General features: G+C 40.2%; 1 protein-coding gene across 9 annotated transcripts; it reads right to left on the minus strand.

Moving 5' to 3' along the window:
* Positions 1–2,760: 2,760 nt before the first annotated feature.
* On the minus strand, positions 2,761–18,935 carry LOC126980468 (zinc finger and SCAN domain-containing protein 22-like). Of its 9 annotated transcripts, none has more exons than XM_050830986.1 (3): positions 18,784–18,827; positions 10,416–10,498; positions 7,741–9,871 (listed from the first exon to the last, which is right to left on the minus strand). In XM_050830986.1, exon 3 carries the CDS (start codon positions 9,780–9,782, stop codon positions 8,463–8,465), a length of 1,320 nt encoding a protein of 439 aa, XP_050686943.1. In that variant the 5' UTR covers positions 9,783–9,871; positions 10,416–10,498; positions 18,784–18,827; the 3' UTR covers positions 7,741–8,462. The 9 variants fall into 9 exon arrangements, with proteins under 9 accessions (XP_050686395.1, XP_050686470.1, XP_050686943.1 ...); XM_050830884.1 differs by lacking the exon at positions 18,784–18,827 and adding an exon at positions 18,568–18,615; XM_050830438.1 differs by lacking the exons at positions 7,741–9,871; positions 10,416–10,498 and adding an exon at positions 2,761–6,614 and having other exon boundaries at positions 18,784–18,900.
* Positions 18,936–19,504: the final 569 nt, after the last annotated feature.

Raw genomic sequence — 19,504 nt, forward strand, 5'->3', positions numbered from 1 at the left:
TTTCTTCGAGCTTCAATTTGAAGTAACTCCATTTTCTATAACATAATATTAAATATAAAATAAAGTTGCTCAACTTGAAAAACTCCTCTGACAGATGTAAGCCATCCATTTTCTTGCCCCGACTGGGGAGACACAGGAAAGGGTGTCTCCACCTAACCAGTCACTACTGTCATAGGGGGATTGCCACTTCTTGAAGCACATGAGAAATTGCAATGGATCTGGAATTTGAACACAGGGCCTCGATTGTGAGGCAGATTCTCTAGCGTGAAGCCAAAGAGGTACCCCAAGGCTTAAGGTCCTTGGAATAGTCTACTTATCCAAATTTTGAGCCATTACATTTTTCTTTCCTTGTCACACATTATATAGTGTCTCTTTGGAGGAACACTGCTTGGTTAGCTATTACCCTAGACTAGAAAGCAATTGAAAAATCTCCCCCAAGCCAGGTGGACAATACATATCTCTATTTTAAGATTACAAGCAAGGAGACTAGTGTCATGAGGAATATTTCCTCTTCTCAAAGCACGTGAGAAGTTGATCTATTCCAGGATAAATCTTTTCCCAACAATCTGCCCAGGATTTGAACCCGGGCCCGTCAAATATGAGGCAGACACACTAGCATTGAGCCAAAGAGAACCCCGAAGGCTTATGGCCTTTTAGTCTTTATCTGTGTCTTGGGTCATTATGCAACTTCCCTTTTATTTAGTTCAATTTTTTTTAGCAAGATCATAACTTTTTTTTAGAAAAGTGGGCAATGAAATTTCCTGACCCCTACATGGGGAAATCCAACACCACTAGGAACATTTCTTCTACTCAACCCATGAGAAATTAATTTTTGAAATATTTTTTTCCCAACATTTTGCCTGGAACTTTAACCCACGCCCCCAAGACAGGAGGCAGACACACTAGCATCTAGCCAAAGGGAACCCAGTAGCTTAAGGCCACTTGAGGTATTTATGTATTTATTAGGCCATTAAATTTCTTGGTTACAAGAGCTTGGCCACGAGTGGCGAAGATTACCCACATGCTGCCCTGATCTTCAATCATCCATCTCATCCATCCTGTAGGATCTCTAGCAATGAGCATTTCACTTTTTCATAAACAGAAATGTAAACTATAGTAGATGGTCTGTATAAATTTTTGGTGAATTTTTTTTTAGAATTTATTGTGATTGATAATTCCATGTCATGATACATACAATGATTCATTATGAACATGGTACTAAGCAACTAGAAATTTTGTCACCCAAAAAGCAGTTATTCCATGTTGAAATCTCAATATGATTAAATTGCTTAATGCCTCCAAACACATACAAGTTGCACACTAGGAGATTCATCTATTACTGCCATTACACATTACAATGCAAACCAGTATGACAGGGTGAGGCAGCAGAGAGATATACTGCATAAGAGGGCTGTAGGCAGAGCCCTCTAACACTGGCCAGGCCCCTCCCAGTCCTCTCGGATTTCTTGCATCAGTCATCAGCCACTCCAAAGATAACTGTACAATCCAAACATGACTTGAGGCAGAAAAAAAGTGTGCATGGAAATAATTTATCCCATTACATAAAAAAAAAAAATATATATATATATATAAGCATTACAATGAATCCTTCGGTCACTTAAGCTTTCACAATTTTGGTGAAAAAGTTCAATGACAAAGCAATTATGTAAATTTCAACAGCAGTAAAAGTATGTCATCTGAAAAGTAAAGAATACTATTTATATATATAAGGTACAACTAATCTACAATATATCATACAAAATAAACTATAGCATTAACTAGTATGAAGTACAAAGTATCCACCCTTGGAAAACACCATCAAGGAACAGAACTGTCAACAGGTGAACATTAGTTGGTATCATGGACAAAATAGTGTATTATTCACAGAAAAAGTAAAATGTTTCAGTGTTCTTGTGTCAAGGCAATAATACTAATACTGTCCTATGAATGGTCCTTGCTGAGAGCCCAAGACAATCTGGAATAGTTTTTTCTTAACACAAACATGGGTTATATTATGAACCTGTGTTGTATAGATAACATTGGAGGCTGAGTTGTGGTAAAAAGTACACAGTACAACTGTTCTTAGTAACCAAGTGGATTGACAGTTGAAACTCTGCCAACCTTATTGATGACAATTGCATGGGTATAGACAAATATAAGCCTTATACAAACAAGCATATCCTTTGTAAAATTCACTGAATGCTCACTCCCATCATCAACTTTGATAAAATGCGATTCTAAAAGAACTACATAAATCATGAACAAATTTGAAAATAATGTGTATAGAAACATTCTCCCCTAACACTTTCTGGGTTCAGCCAAATACAGTTTTACTAGGGAATTAAACCAGCAGAAAGAAGATTGATTGCACTGTTTCTAAATTAAGAAGTAACAATAACAAACAGCTTATGACTACATCAGCTGTGATATATTAACTTATAAATGTGTGTTGCCTTGCATCATGGGACTGGAGGAAGCTATGCAGCCAACTCATCACTTGTCAAACACAATGTTCATTTGCTCCTCATGAGATGTACCAGTAAATAAAAATATAATACCTCCCTTTCATTAAAGAAAAATATTACTGGCAGTATTAGAAATACATACACATTTCTATGAAGTACATATCAACTGCTCCCCCTAAACACAATGCCTGAGAACATGAATTCTTTAGAACTACATTTAATTATAATAATTACACTGGATACAACCCCCGAAGGTTGGATTGAGGTTTCTTTACTCTTCTTTAGTGGCTAAATATTCTGTACAAGTATAAAGTGCCTGACAAAACTCTTATCACATTTACTTCATTATACTTGCAGTCAGCACTACATGATTATGATTTGCCCTGGAAAGTTCCACTTCCGGGTAAATTGCTCTGTAATAGGTGGACACAGTACACACTCCAAGCTACAAAATTCTGAATACCTGATGGCAGTACTGACAAAAGTGTTGCTTAATGATATTAAAAGTTTTTAAATACTGCAGGTACGTACAGTCTCTTAAAAGCAATAGTGTCACTGTAGTGGTAGTAAGCACTGTTCCTCAGTGGCAATATTCAGGCCTCCAACAGACAATACATACTTAAAGTTTATACAAGACAGCTGTTGCTTTCTTATAGTGAAGAGAAAAATTGTTTTCTTCCTCATTGTTTAGTTCCTATCACTTAGCTTTACATGAACGTAGTGCAGGTTGTTCTGTGCAGCATATAACATGTACACTTCCTTGAATCTGATGTGGTGCACCATTTACATCAACAGCTTGGTATTATACACTTGATTAGTTACTCCACCAATGAACACCCATTACTTCATCTAATGGAATGCAAAACGGCATATTTTTATCATTACTGTGGCCATTCCTCAAAACAATTAAATCCCTAAAATGAAAATTCAGGTTTTTATGTGACCCAAAATATTAGTAAATCTAAATATCAGCTTACCAAGAACACTATGCAACTTCCTCTTTAGGAGAATGTCATTTCCCATAAAAGTATATACAGGTACCTCGTCTTACTCGAGTTTAAAATATTAAACGAATTTGGTTTAATACTATGTTAAAAACCCAATATTTTTTCTTACATTTCTTTAAAATAAGGCAATGTGATCCAAGCCAAAATTTATGTCTGGGGTTCATGCAGACCTACTAACCACACAACTCCCCAGGTGGAGAGATGAGCCAAACTGGACAGTGGATCAGCTGAGCACAATAAAAATGGTATCCCACACAACAGCTCCATCACAATATTCCCTCAGCAAGTTTTACAGACAATCATTTACTGGAAACAGCAATCATAGATGACCAAAACATTTGTAGAAGGTAAAAAGATGCTGAAATGACATTGGCCACACTAATATAACTATGTCTCCTTTGTTTATAAACACTACCCCCTTGCCTGCACAGCTTGGCAGGGTGTTTAGCTATTGCTGCCATCTTGGCACAACTTGTTAGCTCCATTGCATGATGTTGCGTGGCTAACAGGTCAACAGAACGCAAGACAGGTGGGTTTTCTGCCTTTCACATGCTATTCAGGCAGTTTAGGGCTGCTTTTATGGGCTACTTGAAATGGTATTAGTTGGCAACCCAGACCTGCACCATGTTTGAATTATGCAAAATATTTAATAAGCAAACTCAGCAATAACACAATATACTCGTGTAAACTGAGAGGTACCTGTATATCAAAACTGTGCAGTGTGAATGAGAACACATATGCTCCATTCTTTTATCAAATGTAATTTAGTTCACATTAAGCTACTTGGTAATAGGTATGAACAAGCAGTTTACCATTCCCCCTAATGCCAACTGTTGAACAACTGGCTTTTTAGGTTACTCACAACCCCAACTTTGCTACTGCCTCTGAACAGTATAGTGCCACTGAGCACAGGTTCACACAAGCCAACTACCATACTGGGTGTAAGCACCAAGAACATGCAGAGAGTATCCTCTCAAAATTATCAAACTTATGATCCAATATAAAATTATATGATTAAGTGAATTGGGAGTTCTCTTTAGTGTATCAAAATTAAAAATATTTCATGATTTATATGGTAAGCTTTTAAAATAAAAATATTTATTGTATCAGCTAGCTTGCACTTAAGGGGAAACTACAGTATCTTTCTTTTGAAAACACCCATTGGCACAAGTAGGTTTACTTTATAATTCTACCAATTAAGTTCAGCAATTTAAAAGTAATAATCAATACCTTAATTTCTAACAGGCACCAAATTGCAAGTGAGGATTTTTTTGATGTTCTAAAAGATATAGTACAATTAAAACTGAGTTTTATCATGAAAGCAGCATTACCTTTAGCTATAAAAAATGTCAAACTTACATTTTTATAAGATGCATATTAGAATTCATGAACATTACTGAGCACAAAGTAGCAAAGGCAATATATATTTCAAAACATGCATGCCCCACACTCACTGGTACTGTCTGGGGTACCACATCTGAACGCCATCCCTGGTAATCAACTGGTGGGTCACTTGGGTCTGGGGATCATGAGACACAATTTGGATTGGAACCTCAGGGTGGAGGGTCACCAGCTGCACACCTCCAGCTGCTGCTGCCTGCTGCTCAGCCTCTTCTGGGGAAACAATGGTGAGTGCAGTGGCATCCTCAATGTGTATCTCATGTGTGGCATGGTGAAGGTGTTCTGCCTGTAGCTGGTGGTGATGGATCTCCTCATGGTGCTGCTCCAGCTGCTCATGCTGAAGGTCTGATTCCTCTACCATCTTCTCTATCTTCAATGGGTCAATTATGGCCTCTGGAATGATTTCTTCTGGCTGTTCCTCCACATTCATTTCATCAATAGGGACATCCTCAGTCTCCAGCTCTCCATCAATATCCTCCTCCTCCTCCTCATAGTCCTCCTCCTTGATGTACTTTCTTGGCCTGCCCCTCTTGCCACGACCCCTCTTGCGGGGTCGTCCTCTCGGTCGTCCTTTCCTCTTCTGGACATACTTCCTGCCACTACCAGGTTTGGGGCCGGGCTTCTTGGCATCAGGACGGCGGGGAGCCCTAGGCTTCTTGGAGACTTCCTTCCCACAATACTTTTCTTTGTGTACAGTCAAGCTCTCTTTGTATTTGAATGCCTTGTCACACGAATCACACTTAAATGGACGTGACTTGGAATGAACTTTCATGTGCTTGTCCAGGGCAGAGCTGAAGAAGAATGCCTTGCTGCACTTCTCACACTGGAAAGGCTTCTGCCCCGTGTGCTTCTTCTTGTGCGTTGAGAGGGATGAGGAGTGGGTGAAGGCAGCGTTGCATAGGTCACACTTCCACGGCTTCTCCCCAGTGTGCACACGGAAGTGGTTCTTGAGTTGTTGGGCTGTGATGAAGGCATGATTGCACTCCTGGCAGACATAAGGCTTCTCGCCAGTGTGTGTTCTCATGTGAGCCGGCAGGTGAGAGGATCTGGCAAATGTCTTGCCACATATGCCACACATGTATGGCCGTTCACCAGTGTGTAGTCGTTTGTGCATCCGCAGGTTGGAGCGCTGTGCAAAGGCCAGGCCACACTCACCACACACAAAGGGCCTCTCACCGGTGTGGGTACGGAGGTGGTCACGCAGTGTGGCATTACAGGAAACCGTTTTTCCACACTCGGGGCAGGGGACGCGCTCCCCACCACTCTGACGCACACGTGACTTGGGCTGCTTCACCACCAGGAGCGGCTCAGGTGTGGAGGCTGGTGGTGGTTTGGTGACTGGAGCTGGAGCAGTAACTGCCTGCACCTGGACCTGAAGATTACCATACTGTGCCTGGACTTGCTGGTTGAACTGCCGAGCAATGTCGGGGCTCCCAAGCTCAACTTGAACTGCAGGTCCACTGGTGATGAGCTGACCAACTGCTTCAGGGCTGTAGTTGTACCATGCCACACCAGTGACACCAGCGACCCCTGTCACGGAGCCAACGGTGTTTACACCGCTGACATTGTTGAGGGCCTGGACCCCGGTCACACCTGCAACTCCTTGCACCGTGCCCACGGCTGCCACGTGGGTCACCCCTGTGGCACCCGATGTCACGATATGCTCCAGGTTCTCCATCAGCTTGACGCTGAAGGTGGAGTCGTCTTCGCCGGTGCCCGCCACTTTATACTGACATGGCTCCTGTAAAAAAGGGGAAATGTAAGAAAAATAAAGCAAATGGTTTTCATGATCTTCATATGTACATTTAGAAATACAAGGATTCTTACCCTTTTTATCTGAAATGTTCATGTTAGGCTGAAAATGAAAAAATTATTGCCTACAATGACACATGCAGTAGTTTTATGACAAGAATAGTATAATTCATTATTCCTCTCGCTATAACATTCACACCCAGCAGCTATCATTTCCTGGCTACTAGTCTGTAAAACCAATACAAAATGTGACAAAAAGATGAGCATCTCACTTTGAAGTACTCTTATTCTTTAGTAGTGATCCAGCACAGGACAGCTGCTAAATGAATCGTACATGTTTTCTGACAAGTCACTAACATATAACTCATGTAGGAGGACTTTTACCTATGTAGAATGATGACTAGGTGAACCACAATCACTACTCTTGCTTAAGGCTCAAGATTGCCCTCATAATACTGTACAGTCAGCATGAAAGTACCTCAGTGCAATGTACATTTGTTTCCAAGAGAAAACATTACATATGTGAAGGCCTGCTGATACCCCTAAATCTTGGTAATGTTATGAAATTACAATGATCTACACATATACATATTCTAACACTTCAGTAAAGATATGCCTTCATATAGTCACTCAGCAGCAGCAATATAAATAAAACATACTAATAAAAAATAAACAAAATTACACTTGAAAAATATATTAATGGTAAAAAATGAGCCCATATTAAAAACAGATGGCCAAAAGATGAGCACATTATGCTAAGAAACTCATAAACTGATATGACAGCACTTCTTTGGCATGGCTAACAAACATGCATGACACCTAATGATTTGAACCTTAGTCTGAGCACTACACCAGCACAGGCTTCCTTTCAACAAGATGTACTCTTAGCTGAGGCAACAGATACATGATCACCGACTGTAGAAAGGTAATGGGGTCAAAAGAAACCTGTGGAGGAACTCAGCTCATCCAGCCCACCTAAAAATACAACACAGCACTCGGAGAGACTGGTCTTGTCTATAAAGAAATTACCAATAATAAAAACAATAATATGTTAATACCTAAAAGACTCAGTCACTCAAAACACAGACTTTGAAAGGAACTATATATAAAATATATATTTTATAAAAATTTATTTTGTCAAATGAGAAATTACATATTTGAATTTTTAAACAATATTTCATTTACATTGCAAATATCAAGTTCTTAACAATTGGAATTGTACATTCATACCATGTTCATACAATAGAACATGGTCAATATATATATAAGCATACAAAGAAATTATATACTTTTAATTGCCCCAAAATTATCTAAATTTAGGTCTTATAATAACATGTAATGTCTGGTATAAAATATTTATACTTTATAGAAATCTTAAAACTAAAATAACTTGTCAGCTAGTTTCATGATGTAATTCTTATCAACAACTGTGAAATGTTATCAATGGTTCACGTTTATAAGGATGCCGTACAAAGTAGCCCATATAAAGATTATAAAAAATTCAAGTGATGAGAACAACACATGCATCACTCCTCTTACACATGTGAAACTTCTCTGGGTATACACTATCAGCTAGCAGTTCCATACAAAAATAATATTGACATACCGTAAAATCATTTCTCCTTTTGAAAGTTGTACGTTAACCCCATGTAATGGATAGTTGATTTTTCCTTAGTACAATTTGAATTCCTTTACTCTACTTAGGCTTATTGTAAATTTTGTCCTTATTGCAACCTCATTGCAACATTATAAGTAGGATATTGAACCACTCCACTCTATTGTACTGGTTCACCTTGCAACATGGATGGACCTCCAACAACGCTGAACACTGCATCTATTACTCATACTGCTGCTTTGGAAACCAGAGTGTTTGGCTGCCGTCCCTTTCCACATAGGTCTCTTGAGGCAGCTGGTGCTGGGTTAGGCTGCGTGCACCCTCATGGAGTGCTGCCATTGCCACAGCAGCCTCCTGGTGCAGGTTGGAGGTCTCGTCCAGACCTGCAGTGACTGTGGCTACAGACACCACCTCCTCATGTGGTACCATTTCATGATGGATAATGTGATTTTCCTGTGGCAAAGGTTCTGCCACAATGGTCTCATGATGCTGTATATGGTCTCCCATGTTTATAGGATCTCCATGAATGTCTGGATGTTCCACCTCCATGGAATCTGCATCCACAATAACTGTTGGCACCTCTTCTATCTCCTCCTTTGTTTGCACTTGTGGGACCTGTATCTCCTCCCCACTCTCGGCGTGAACTTCTGCCTTCACCACCGTTGTGGTTTCCTCTTTAGGCTCCACGAGCTCATCCTCTACCGGAGGGTTCTTTGTCCTTCTCCGCTTGGTGTACCGACCCTTCTTTCTGGGCCTGCCTCTTGGCCTGCCTGTTGGCTTTTTCCTGTATGATTTGCGTCCACTGCCAAGGGGTCTCCCTCGTTTCCTCTTCTCCCCGGTACACCTTTTTTTATGTGAAGACAGTGAAGAGCTGTGTGTGAAGGCAGTCTGGCAGTACTCACAGACGAAGGGCTTCTCTCCAGTGTGAGTGCGTGCATGATTCTTGAGAGCTTGAGCAGATGCAAATGAATGCTCACACAATTCACAGGAATAAGGTCTCTCACCTGTGTGGACTCTCATGTGGCCAGGCAAGTGAGAACTTCGGGAAAATGTTTTGCCACAAATACCACACATGTAAGGCCTTTCTCCAGTATGGACGCGTTTATGTAATCTCCAGTTTGAACGCTGAGCAAAGGACATTCCACACTCAGTACAGACAAAAGGCCTCTCACCCGTATGGAGCCTCATGTGATCTCTAAGGTTTGCATTACAGGAAAAAGTTTTACCACACTGCTCGCATGGCACACGTTCACCGTTCGTTGTTCTCGCCCGCGGTTTGGGTGGCTTGGGGGTGACGGGTGGCTCAGGCGTGGGTGGTGCAGGAGGGGGCTGGGGCTGGGGCTGATGGGCCACAATGATCTGCTGTGACTGAGCTGGTACGGCCTGGAGGCTGCCATACTGTAGCTGGACTTGCTGGTTGATCTGTCTTGCTATGTCAACACTCCCTAGTTCCACCTGGACAGGAGCATTGGTTGTAATAAGGCCATCCACAGGGTTGTAGTTGTACCACATCATCCCCGATGTATTCTGTGCTGACTCCATTCTTATTGCCTGTCCTTGACTACTGCTACCTTTGGAAGCTAGAACCTTCAAGGAGTGGCTGCACAGACATCACCTTGCCCCAGACATATCTGGAAAGAGAACATGTACAACATTGTTAATTTTCCTCTGTGAGATCTAATAAAACCCTAACAAAAGTGGTCATGCATTATATAACTTATCACTAAAAATTACTGATGCCCCCCAATAAATACCTAACTGAAAGAGGCTGTATGCTCCCTAGAAACATTTCACTAAGGGATACACAAGACAAAAGTAAAGTGAAATGTTTTATTCCAGTTCTGTTTCACAAGCATGGGATATCAGGTTGTTTTCTGATGCTGGCTTCCAATTTGCTCATTCAGCAATAATTGTTGACACATGGTGAATCTCCTTTCAAGGCCAGTACTCCTCTCACTTCATCTGCAAAATTAAATGAGCAAAACTTGTTTCTGTTAAACCACCAACTTAGCAGCTATTACTCAGTGCCAAATCTCTACTTTTAATCTAGTTTGGCATGGCAAAGGCTTAGGAGCTTCGAGCATTACCCATGGCATGGCTATGCATCCTGTCTTTCAAACAACCCAGATACCCCTCACTTAAAACAGCAATGTGAAAACTGCCAATGGTACATACCTCACTCTGCTAACTGCATACATCTTCCTCATTCGTGGTATTAATATGATACGGTATGACTTCAGAGGCTGTGACCTGGGTTGCTGGAAACAGGATGCTTTACATATGCCAAAACCAAACAATAACATAAATAAAACTTGGACAGGATTTACAAAAAAATTCAAACAGAAAATTTGTATAGCTACCTTGTATTACACTTAACAACAATGACAGGCTTACACTGGACTAAACAACAAAAACAAAAAGTAAAGTTCCTTCTGCCCTATTGAGGTGTAGTCTTCAATACTATCTTGGAGATGCCTAGTTTCCTTATCCTGACTTTCTATTCACTGCAATCCGGTGTGTGTCTGTGTGTGTGTATTATATATATATATATATATATATATATATATATATATATATATATATATATATATATATATATATATATATATATATATATATATATATATATATATATATATATATATATATATATATATATATATATATATATATATATATATATATATATTTTCCCAAACTTTGCACCAACTTGATTCTCTTCTATCATTTTGACACTGACACTGAGTATGTGCCTACTTATTTATTGCTTTACTTTAGCCAAGGATAAGGGGCTATTAGTTCACTATAAACACAAACAACAGGCAATTAATCCCCTTCTATTCTTCTGGCATGCTATTTAGCTTCAAAGCCATAACAATTAAATGGCTATTATACAAAACACATTTATTCCTTTAATGCATCCAAGAAAAGTAAGTTTATTTGAAAGCAAACATCAAGTTTGTTAGTGAAAAATTCAATTTGATGAGCTTGGTAAAAGCTATCAACACTTGTATTTCAGTAGCAGAAACATGGTAAAAATGTGGGTTTAGTTAGTAAAGCATGCAAAGCTGCCACACTGAATGTCCTTTATACAGATGAGATGGAAGAGGGGGAATTAATTCAATGAAAGGATGCCCTCCAATTTGTATGCTCACTTTCACTTTGTACTCACCAGAAGTAAAACTACTCTAAAGACTAAACTGGGATGAGAAAATCAATGAGATATGGTTCATTTTCATAAGTTGATTCAGCAACATATTTAAAACGACAACCACCAGGCAGACTGGGGAAAAAGAACAGTCACCTGGCAATTTTATCTATATAAATTTGCATACATTTTTTTTCACCATTCAAAGAACCATTCGCATCAACAAACAACAGGAAAGACTGATGTGAAAAATAAGGACAACTTCAGAATGCATGTAAGTGAGATTGTTTTAGGCTAAATGAAACCCTGAACAAATTGCTGTGCCACTGAAAGATCCAGTCTCTGAACCCACACAATGGTCTTCAATTTTAGTGACTAAGGAACATTATGGAGATTAAATGTTTGAAGGAAAAATGGCTTGTTAAATAATACCACTTTTCTTTAAATCTACAGCACTCAACACATGCAAATCTGTTTCACCCTTTCTGACTGCAAATGGTACCTATACTCAGTTTCATTCTATCTGTCCACTCACAAGTGTAGATGTGGCACATGTTCATACTAGCTTGTGATTGGATGGAAATCAAGTATTTTATATTGTTGGCTACTTTGGGTATATATATTTATATTAATTCAATATATTTGAATGTCTATTTATAAAAAGAACCATCACACCTTAAATAAATCCCAAACACGCTGATTTGCATGAATAATGTACCATGCAAGCACATAAAAGACAAGCTTGTATCAAACAGTCTAGTTAGATATGGGAATGAACAATACTCTAAATCAGTGGTTCCCAAACTTTTTTACATGATCCCCCCTTTTGACTTTTAACAAACCTTCATGCCTCCCATCCTTTGTTTATATACCTACACACACACACACACACACACACACACACATATATATATATATATATATATATATATATATATATATATATATATATATATATATATATATATATATATATTGCAACTAACGTGAGGATGATTCAAACTGTGTTAAACTCCTTCATGTATGTGTGTGTGTGTGTGTATGTATGTGTGTGTGTGTGTGTGTGTGTGTGTGTGTGTGTGTGTGTGTGTGTGTGTGTTAATTTCTTGCAAAACTTCAATATTTGGCAGACGGAATCACGCCCCCTTGTATCCAGCTCACGCCCCCCAGTTTGGGAACCACTGCTCTTATCTCATTTAAGGTACATATAAAGACACCTGACTCTATAAAAGCAAAAGGTATTTTATTTATTTATTGCATCAGCAACATTCAAAATCGAGTTTGTTGAATGTGAGGCTGGCAGATTTCTCACACCTAGCCTAGCCTCACATTCAACAATATTTCATGCTATTTCAAATATTTTCCATGTGATTCACATGTAATAAATTACCAACATACCTTTTATTTGCAATTACATTTACATAAGTTGTTAAGGTTCTATGTTTGCATAAACGTTCAAATATATAATTGAAGAAATAATTTGAATACTTAACACAAGGAGCCAACACTACAGAATGCAATTTTCACCACCACCAGCTAGTAATATGATGTCCCATCTATCAAGATTCATGCTTGTGGATGAACAGATGAAATGGAAGTGAGTATAGTCAATAATACCACTGAAAAAGTAGCAATGCATGCAAGCTAAAAGGAAGATATAATTTTTGTATGTCATTCATGGACTCACAAATTTGTAGGGTACCCCCATGAAAGTAAATTGTCCATTATACAGTACAGTACTGTATGCCTTGATGCTTGTCATACTTTGTTATTTTGTCACAAGAAATAGGTTTTTGGGACTATGTTGGTCCCTCTTGGGCACTGGCTATCTTTGTCTGCTACCACCTCAGAACGTAAGGGAACAACTACAGTAATTTTACAAGTAAATATGTGAATCATAAGGCAAACCACACATTCTTAAGACTATATTTTTAATACTGGGAAAAAAAAAGAAAAAAAACACTATATAACCTGTTTTCCTTACATCTATGTATCTATTCAAGTAATGCATAACCTATATATGAGCTTAGAATAGAAAGGGTAAACTGACCAATATATATATATATATATATATATATATATATATATATATATATATATATATATATATATATATATATAATATATATTCTGGCTTACTCACCCTTGTTATGGGGTGATGCACTTAGAAATGGATTTTTCTCAAAACTTTCTCAGCAGTTTTGACCGTTCTATTCTCGGTACGGCATATATTTAATATACATATACACACGCACGCATGTATGTCTGTGTTTATATATATATATATATATATATATATATATATATATATATATATATATATATATATATATCCACACACACAATATAACATACCTCACATATCAATCAATAAACAATGTCTAGAAACATTTAACACATTCATAAATGAAGATGTGAATTAAATATTTTCAGTCCAACAATTCATTGAAGCTTGATTTTTTTGGTTAATTTGAAGTCCATGAATACTTCCTTTCATACCAACATTTTAAAAATTATGTGATAATTAAAAGATTTTTTCCCCAAATCATGTAAATAGATTATTAACTAGCATGCTAAATCAATCTCTAACACTGCTGAGGCTTCATACAAATTGGATACCTATTTAAAAACTAAATCTTGAGTATTGTGCACCATCAGGTGATGATACACTGGCACTAAATGTCACAAAAATGCAACACAGTTCCATTACGGCTCATCACCGTACAGTAATGAACTCCATGCAAAGCAAAGTTCAAATTTCACGGACGTAAAGAGACCAAACCGAAAAGGTCTACAAACAGCCGAAGTTAATTTTCATGTGAGGCACCACTGAATTGCACTTCTGTGCAAGTGAAACCTGACAAACACAGGTTGTTTGACAGATTTGGTTCTAACATGCAAAACACATTACAAAAGAAAAATGGGTATAATCAAAATGACAGGATGAATGCAAACATTTGAATGCAGTTAGAAGATTTATAAAAATATGATGCATCATATGGATATACTGGTCATTGCATGGTTGTGCGCTTCTCTGTTTGGGGGGGGGGGGGGGAATTGTTGAGATAACTTAACTATAATAGGATGATTAAATTAGCTGGAGGATGCAAGTTCATTAAAATAATATTATTTAAGGAAAAGTGTGGCAATTTTGCTTGATCATCTTGAGAAAGGGATGGTGGGTGTGGTGAGGGAACACTGCAGCTTGGGTAAGATAGAAGGATGTGGTGGATGGAGAAAGACATGCTACAGATCAGACAAAGGGCATGTCATGAGATGGGAGTGAGGGTGGTGTGTCCAGTATGCAGAGTGGGAGTACTGACTGTTCTTGTGGTATGAATCCAACCACGGAGATTTAATAGTTGATTGATTAATGGTTTGCTTAATAAAGCAATAATTAATTAAAACATGCAATTCCATTCTCTATATGCCATTCTTTCAACAAATTGATGCAAAGGTGGGGAAAATCTGGCTAACAAAGATGATTCTAATTAAAATTAAAAGAGAACCACTGAGTTTACCCTATCATTAGGATTCTGGACCTGGATCTGGATTATAATGTGCAGGGTGCATAACACGCATATTTGTGTTGGCTGTTGAGGGGACGGGGGAGCCGAGTGTGCAGAGGAGGAAGTGAATCAAGTGTAATTGTTAGTGTTGGTGTGTTGTGGTGATAAGTGAGTATGTATATGTTTTCTGAATGAGTCTATTGTACCGCAGTCTAAAATCTGTTGAGGGAGGCTGTTCCAGTCACATATGGTGCATGGAAAGTATGAGTGCTTGCATGCGTCAGTGTAATATGTTTGGTATTTATGGATGTGGTGTTAGGTTGTGTTCTTGTGTGTACACTGATAGGAACTGTGTGTTGAGTATTTGTATTTTGTGTTGTGGGCTGATTACTAATGTGTTATTGTTGTCTTTCAGTGATGTAATCGTGTTAGTGTTATGTTTGCGCGCCTAAAAGAATTTGAAAAAGTTTGTTTTGTTATTTCTTACGTTGTCTGCGGGGTAAGTTGCTATGTTTGCATTCTACTAATCTTTATGTTTTTGGCAAGTGTCTTTTGGTGTTTTTTGTAAGCGGTCCAATTATCTGTTGTGTTGTATGTCTGCGCACGTCCGTAGTCTGTTTCTTGCGATGTTGTCTGCGTAGGTCCCAGGAAAACCAGGGAAGTGTTTACCTACTAGAAAGTGTTTTTTGTGGTATGTGTGGTAAAAAGGGAAAGGAAAAAGAAATATAGAGAATGCAAAATGAAATTAAAACAAGCAATAAAAGAAAGTAAGAAGAGAGTTGATGAAGACTTTGGAAAAAGACTAAGTGAAAAATATAAAGGGAACAGGAAATCATATTGGAAAGAAGTAAAAAACGAAAGAAATGCAGAAAATATCTCAAGTAAAATAAATGAAGTTATGGATGAGAATGGAAAGATGTTCAAAGACGGGGAAGCTGTGAAAGAGAGATGGAGAATATTTCAAAAACTTAATGAATTTTGAGGGTGGACGTCCAGCAGCTGTAACAGCAGCAGTTTTGAGTAGAGGTAGAGGAGGAGTATATAAAGAAAGAAGTATAACATATGAAGAAGTAAATCAGAAAATAAAGATTAAAAAATGGAAAGGCAGCAGGAATTGATGGAATCACAGCAGAAATGGTGAAGTGTGGAGGAGATGAAGTCGTGAAATGGATGGTCAAGATATGTGAAGTAGCATGGGGGGTCGTGCCAGCAGACTGGACGAAAGCCATCATTGTCCCAGTTTACAAGGGGAAGGGCAGGAGAGGGGAATGTGGGAGCAATAGAGGTATAAGTCTCCTGAGTATACCCGGAGAGGTATATGGAAAAGTCATAATAGAGAGGGTGCAAAGACTTACAAAAGAGAAAATCAGTGAAGAGCAAGGAGGCTTCAGGAAGGGAAGGGGATGTGTGGATCAGATATTTGCCTTCAGGATGGTAGTACAAAAAATAATAGCAAAAGGAAAGAAACTATGCGCTGCCTTCATGGATTTGGAAAAAGCTTATGACAGAGTCGATTGGATTGCATTGTGGGATGTTTTAAAGATTTATGGTGTGGGAGGAAAACTGCTTAGTGCAATAAAGTCTTGCTATGAGGATGCATCTGCATGTATCAAAATTACTGGAGAAACAAGTGAACATTTTGAGATAAAAGTGGGCTTAAGACAAGGGTGCGTCATGTCACCATGGTTATTCAATATTTATATGGATGGTGTCATTAGAGAAATGAAGGGCAAAGTTGGAGAAGTTGGAGTAAGACTGTTCGATGAGGGAAGTAAGTGGGTACTGAATTCGATACTGTTTGCTGATGACACGGTGCTCATTGCAGAAAATGAAAGTGACCTACAAAATTTGGTGTGTTTTTGATAGTGTCTGTAATAGGAGAAAGCTGAAAGTAAATGTCAACAAAAGTAAAGTGATGGTTTGTGAGCGAAGTAGAAGTGAGGTTGTAGATTTTGTATGCCCATATAGAGTGGGAATTGAATGTGAAAAAGAATGCAAAATAATTTTGAATGGTGAAGAAATAGAGGTCATTGAGTTTAGGTACCTTGGATCAGTTATGTGTAAGCATGGTGGTATGGAGGGAGAAGTAAGAGAAAGGGCATTGCAGGGAAGAAGGGTGGTAGGGTCTTTGGGACGAATCATGAATGGCAGAAGTGTGAGCATGGAAGTAAAGGGGGATTTGAGAAATACAATAATAGTACCAACCCTCACATATGCAAGTGAAACGTGGGCCTGGAATGAAAGTCAGAGGTCTAGAGTGCAGGCAGTGGAAATGAGTTATTTGAGGAGTGCTTGTGGTGTGAGTAGAATGGATGGAATGAGTAGTGAAAGTGTGTACGAGCATTTTGGAATGTGTCGCAGGGGTGAAGGGAAGAAGTGAAGCGACAGACCTTAAAGTGGTTTGGCCACATGGAGCGAATGGAGGAGAGTAAGATGACCAGAAGGGTGTATGTGAGTGAGATAGAGGGAGGAAATGCTAGAGGACGACCTCCAGTGAAATGGAGGGATAGGGTGCAAGAGTACGTTGGGGAGAGGGGGGAATGATCTTTGAGAAACTTTGAGCAGGCAAGGAGGGAGTGTCTGGATAGAGAAAGTTGGAAGCTCTTCTGACATGGCCATCCCCTGGTGGGAGCTCCTAGGAGTAGGCGTCGATGAAATAATGTCTGTTCATAGAGCCGTGTATGGTGTGTTTCAAGTTGTTCCAGTCAGTGCTGAAAGCAGTTAGGTTTTGTTTGATCATGTCTAAGTCAGCCCTTGAATAAAGGAATATCTGTCCAGATCTCTCTTTGTCTAATCGGTCGGAGGTCAGAGTCAATGATGAGTATGTCACGGTCACTAAGTCCTGGAACAACCTGATGGGAATGGAGTTTTCTATTACATGGTTTAACATGTATGGAATACATGACACATACACAGGTGTATGCTTGTGAATCATAACTGTATCCATGACCTTCCTTTGTCCTGTATACCATCTGAGTGTACTTGTGTTCTTGATGGTGCTCCACAGTACCTAATTGCCATCAGCCATCTACTGGGAGCAACACTGAGTATGCTCCTAGATGAACTAACATTAAGGAAGTGTGTCATGCTGGTTGTCATGGCCCCGTCTCCAAGGCGCCACTCCTGGTTCAGACACCTGCTGCCCAATGAGTGTTCTGGCTGACAGGCCTGCCAAGGTGGCGTGGCCTGCCCCACGCCGTGACGGGCACACGGCCTCTCACATCTGAGGCCGTCTTGGACCTGTGCGGCACCGGAGGAGGCCCTGACGCCCCTGCTTGACGCGCGGGCATGGGCCTGTGCTTGGACGCCATGCTCGTGCCCGCCTGATATCCCATGCGCCTCAACAAGTGAGGACCATTCAAACCGTGGTGGCTCGTGGGGCGCCGCGCCCCGAACCTCCCTGGGCGGGGCGGGGCGTGGTGGCTCATGCCGCCCACCACACGCGTCAAGCAATGATCAGGCATCGCATGGCAACTCAACAAATAAATCTACAACAGTTAACCCACGACAACATGCTGCACAATTATTTATCTCTATATGACAACTTTCTTCTCAAGTTCCCACGAAACAATTTCCCCTGCCTGGCCTTGGGGCGGCCGCTCCCCTCACACGGCGGCCACCACGCAGGCCGGCGGGAATAACCCATACTTGCACAAAACATAAAAGGCACCTCGCACGGTCACAGCGACCCAGTGTGGGCGAGATAAAGGTAACTGCTAACAGGCGCCGCGAGTGTCTGGCGAGGTGTGGCGTCTGTGGCGGAAGGGTGGCCGCGGGCCGCCACCCCTGCCCTTCCTCCACGGCTTAATGCGGCGCCCGCCCCGTGCCACACGCCGCCCACGCACTCTGGGGAGATTAGCGAAGCAGGGAAAGGCGGGAGACTTACCCAGGGCGGGAGGATCGCGGCAGAAAGGAAGGTTTTGGAGGTAACTGTGCCCGCCGATGGGAGTAGTCGGAAGCCTCTCTGTTTACTGCACAGTTGCCACTATCATCTTGTAAAAATATACTAAAATATCAAGGACCTTCAAAACAGTAAAATAAGCATCAGATAAACTCAAATATATTTTACTAAAGCATCCCGAGTGATATTTTGCACGTTTTAGACTACGGTAATGCAGAAAACTATGACAAGAGCAGGGAAGACAAAGGCCTTGGCGCCATCTTGTGGAACGAGCTGGCAACGCGGGGTTCCAACACTCCATTGGGGCGCCCCGCCGCTCGCAGAGGAAGGAAGACTAATGCATAATTATGACACCTCTATGGTGCTATTAAGCCACACCCATTTGCCGGAGGATAATTATTCCCTGCAATCCGTGGTAATTAAAAGGGATGAATATTCCGACTGGAGGTGCTGCGGCCGACATTAATTGCACATAAATCAGTGCATCACCCGTGTTGAAAGCATTGATGCATGTGTGCACTTCAAATTTGCTGCCTAGTCTTATCGAGGCTCCTCTTTTTCATTTCCCTGCAAAGTAACCCACATAAGGCGCGGGAATGACAGCCTCGTCGGGTCCTGCCTTTGTCTCGGGTTGTCACGCAGAGCCCCGGGAAGGCGCGAGTTGCAAAATTCCCTGTCGAGCTCTACAGACCCAGCTGACAATTTT

This window comes from Eriocheir sinensis, chromosome 1, assembly GCF_024679095.1.
Source record: "Eriocheir sinensis breed Jianghai 21 chromosome 1, ASM2467909v1, whole genome shotgun sequence".
NCBI classification, from domain to species: Eukaryota; Metazoa; Arthropoda; class Malacostraca; order Decapoda; family Varunidae; genus Eriocheir; species Eriocheir sinensis.

Excerpts from the sequence above, each read along its gene's own strand:
- LOC126980468 (XM_050830438.1), bottom strand. The coding sequence starts at position 6,551 with ATGGAGAACCTGGAGCATATCGTGACATCGGGTGCCACAGGGGTGACC.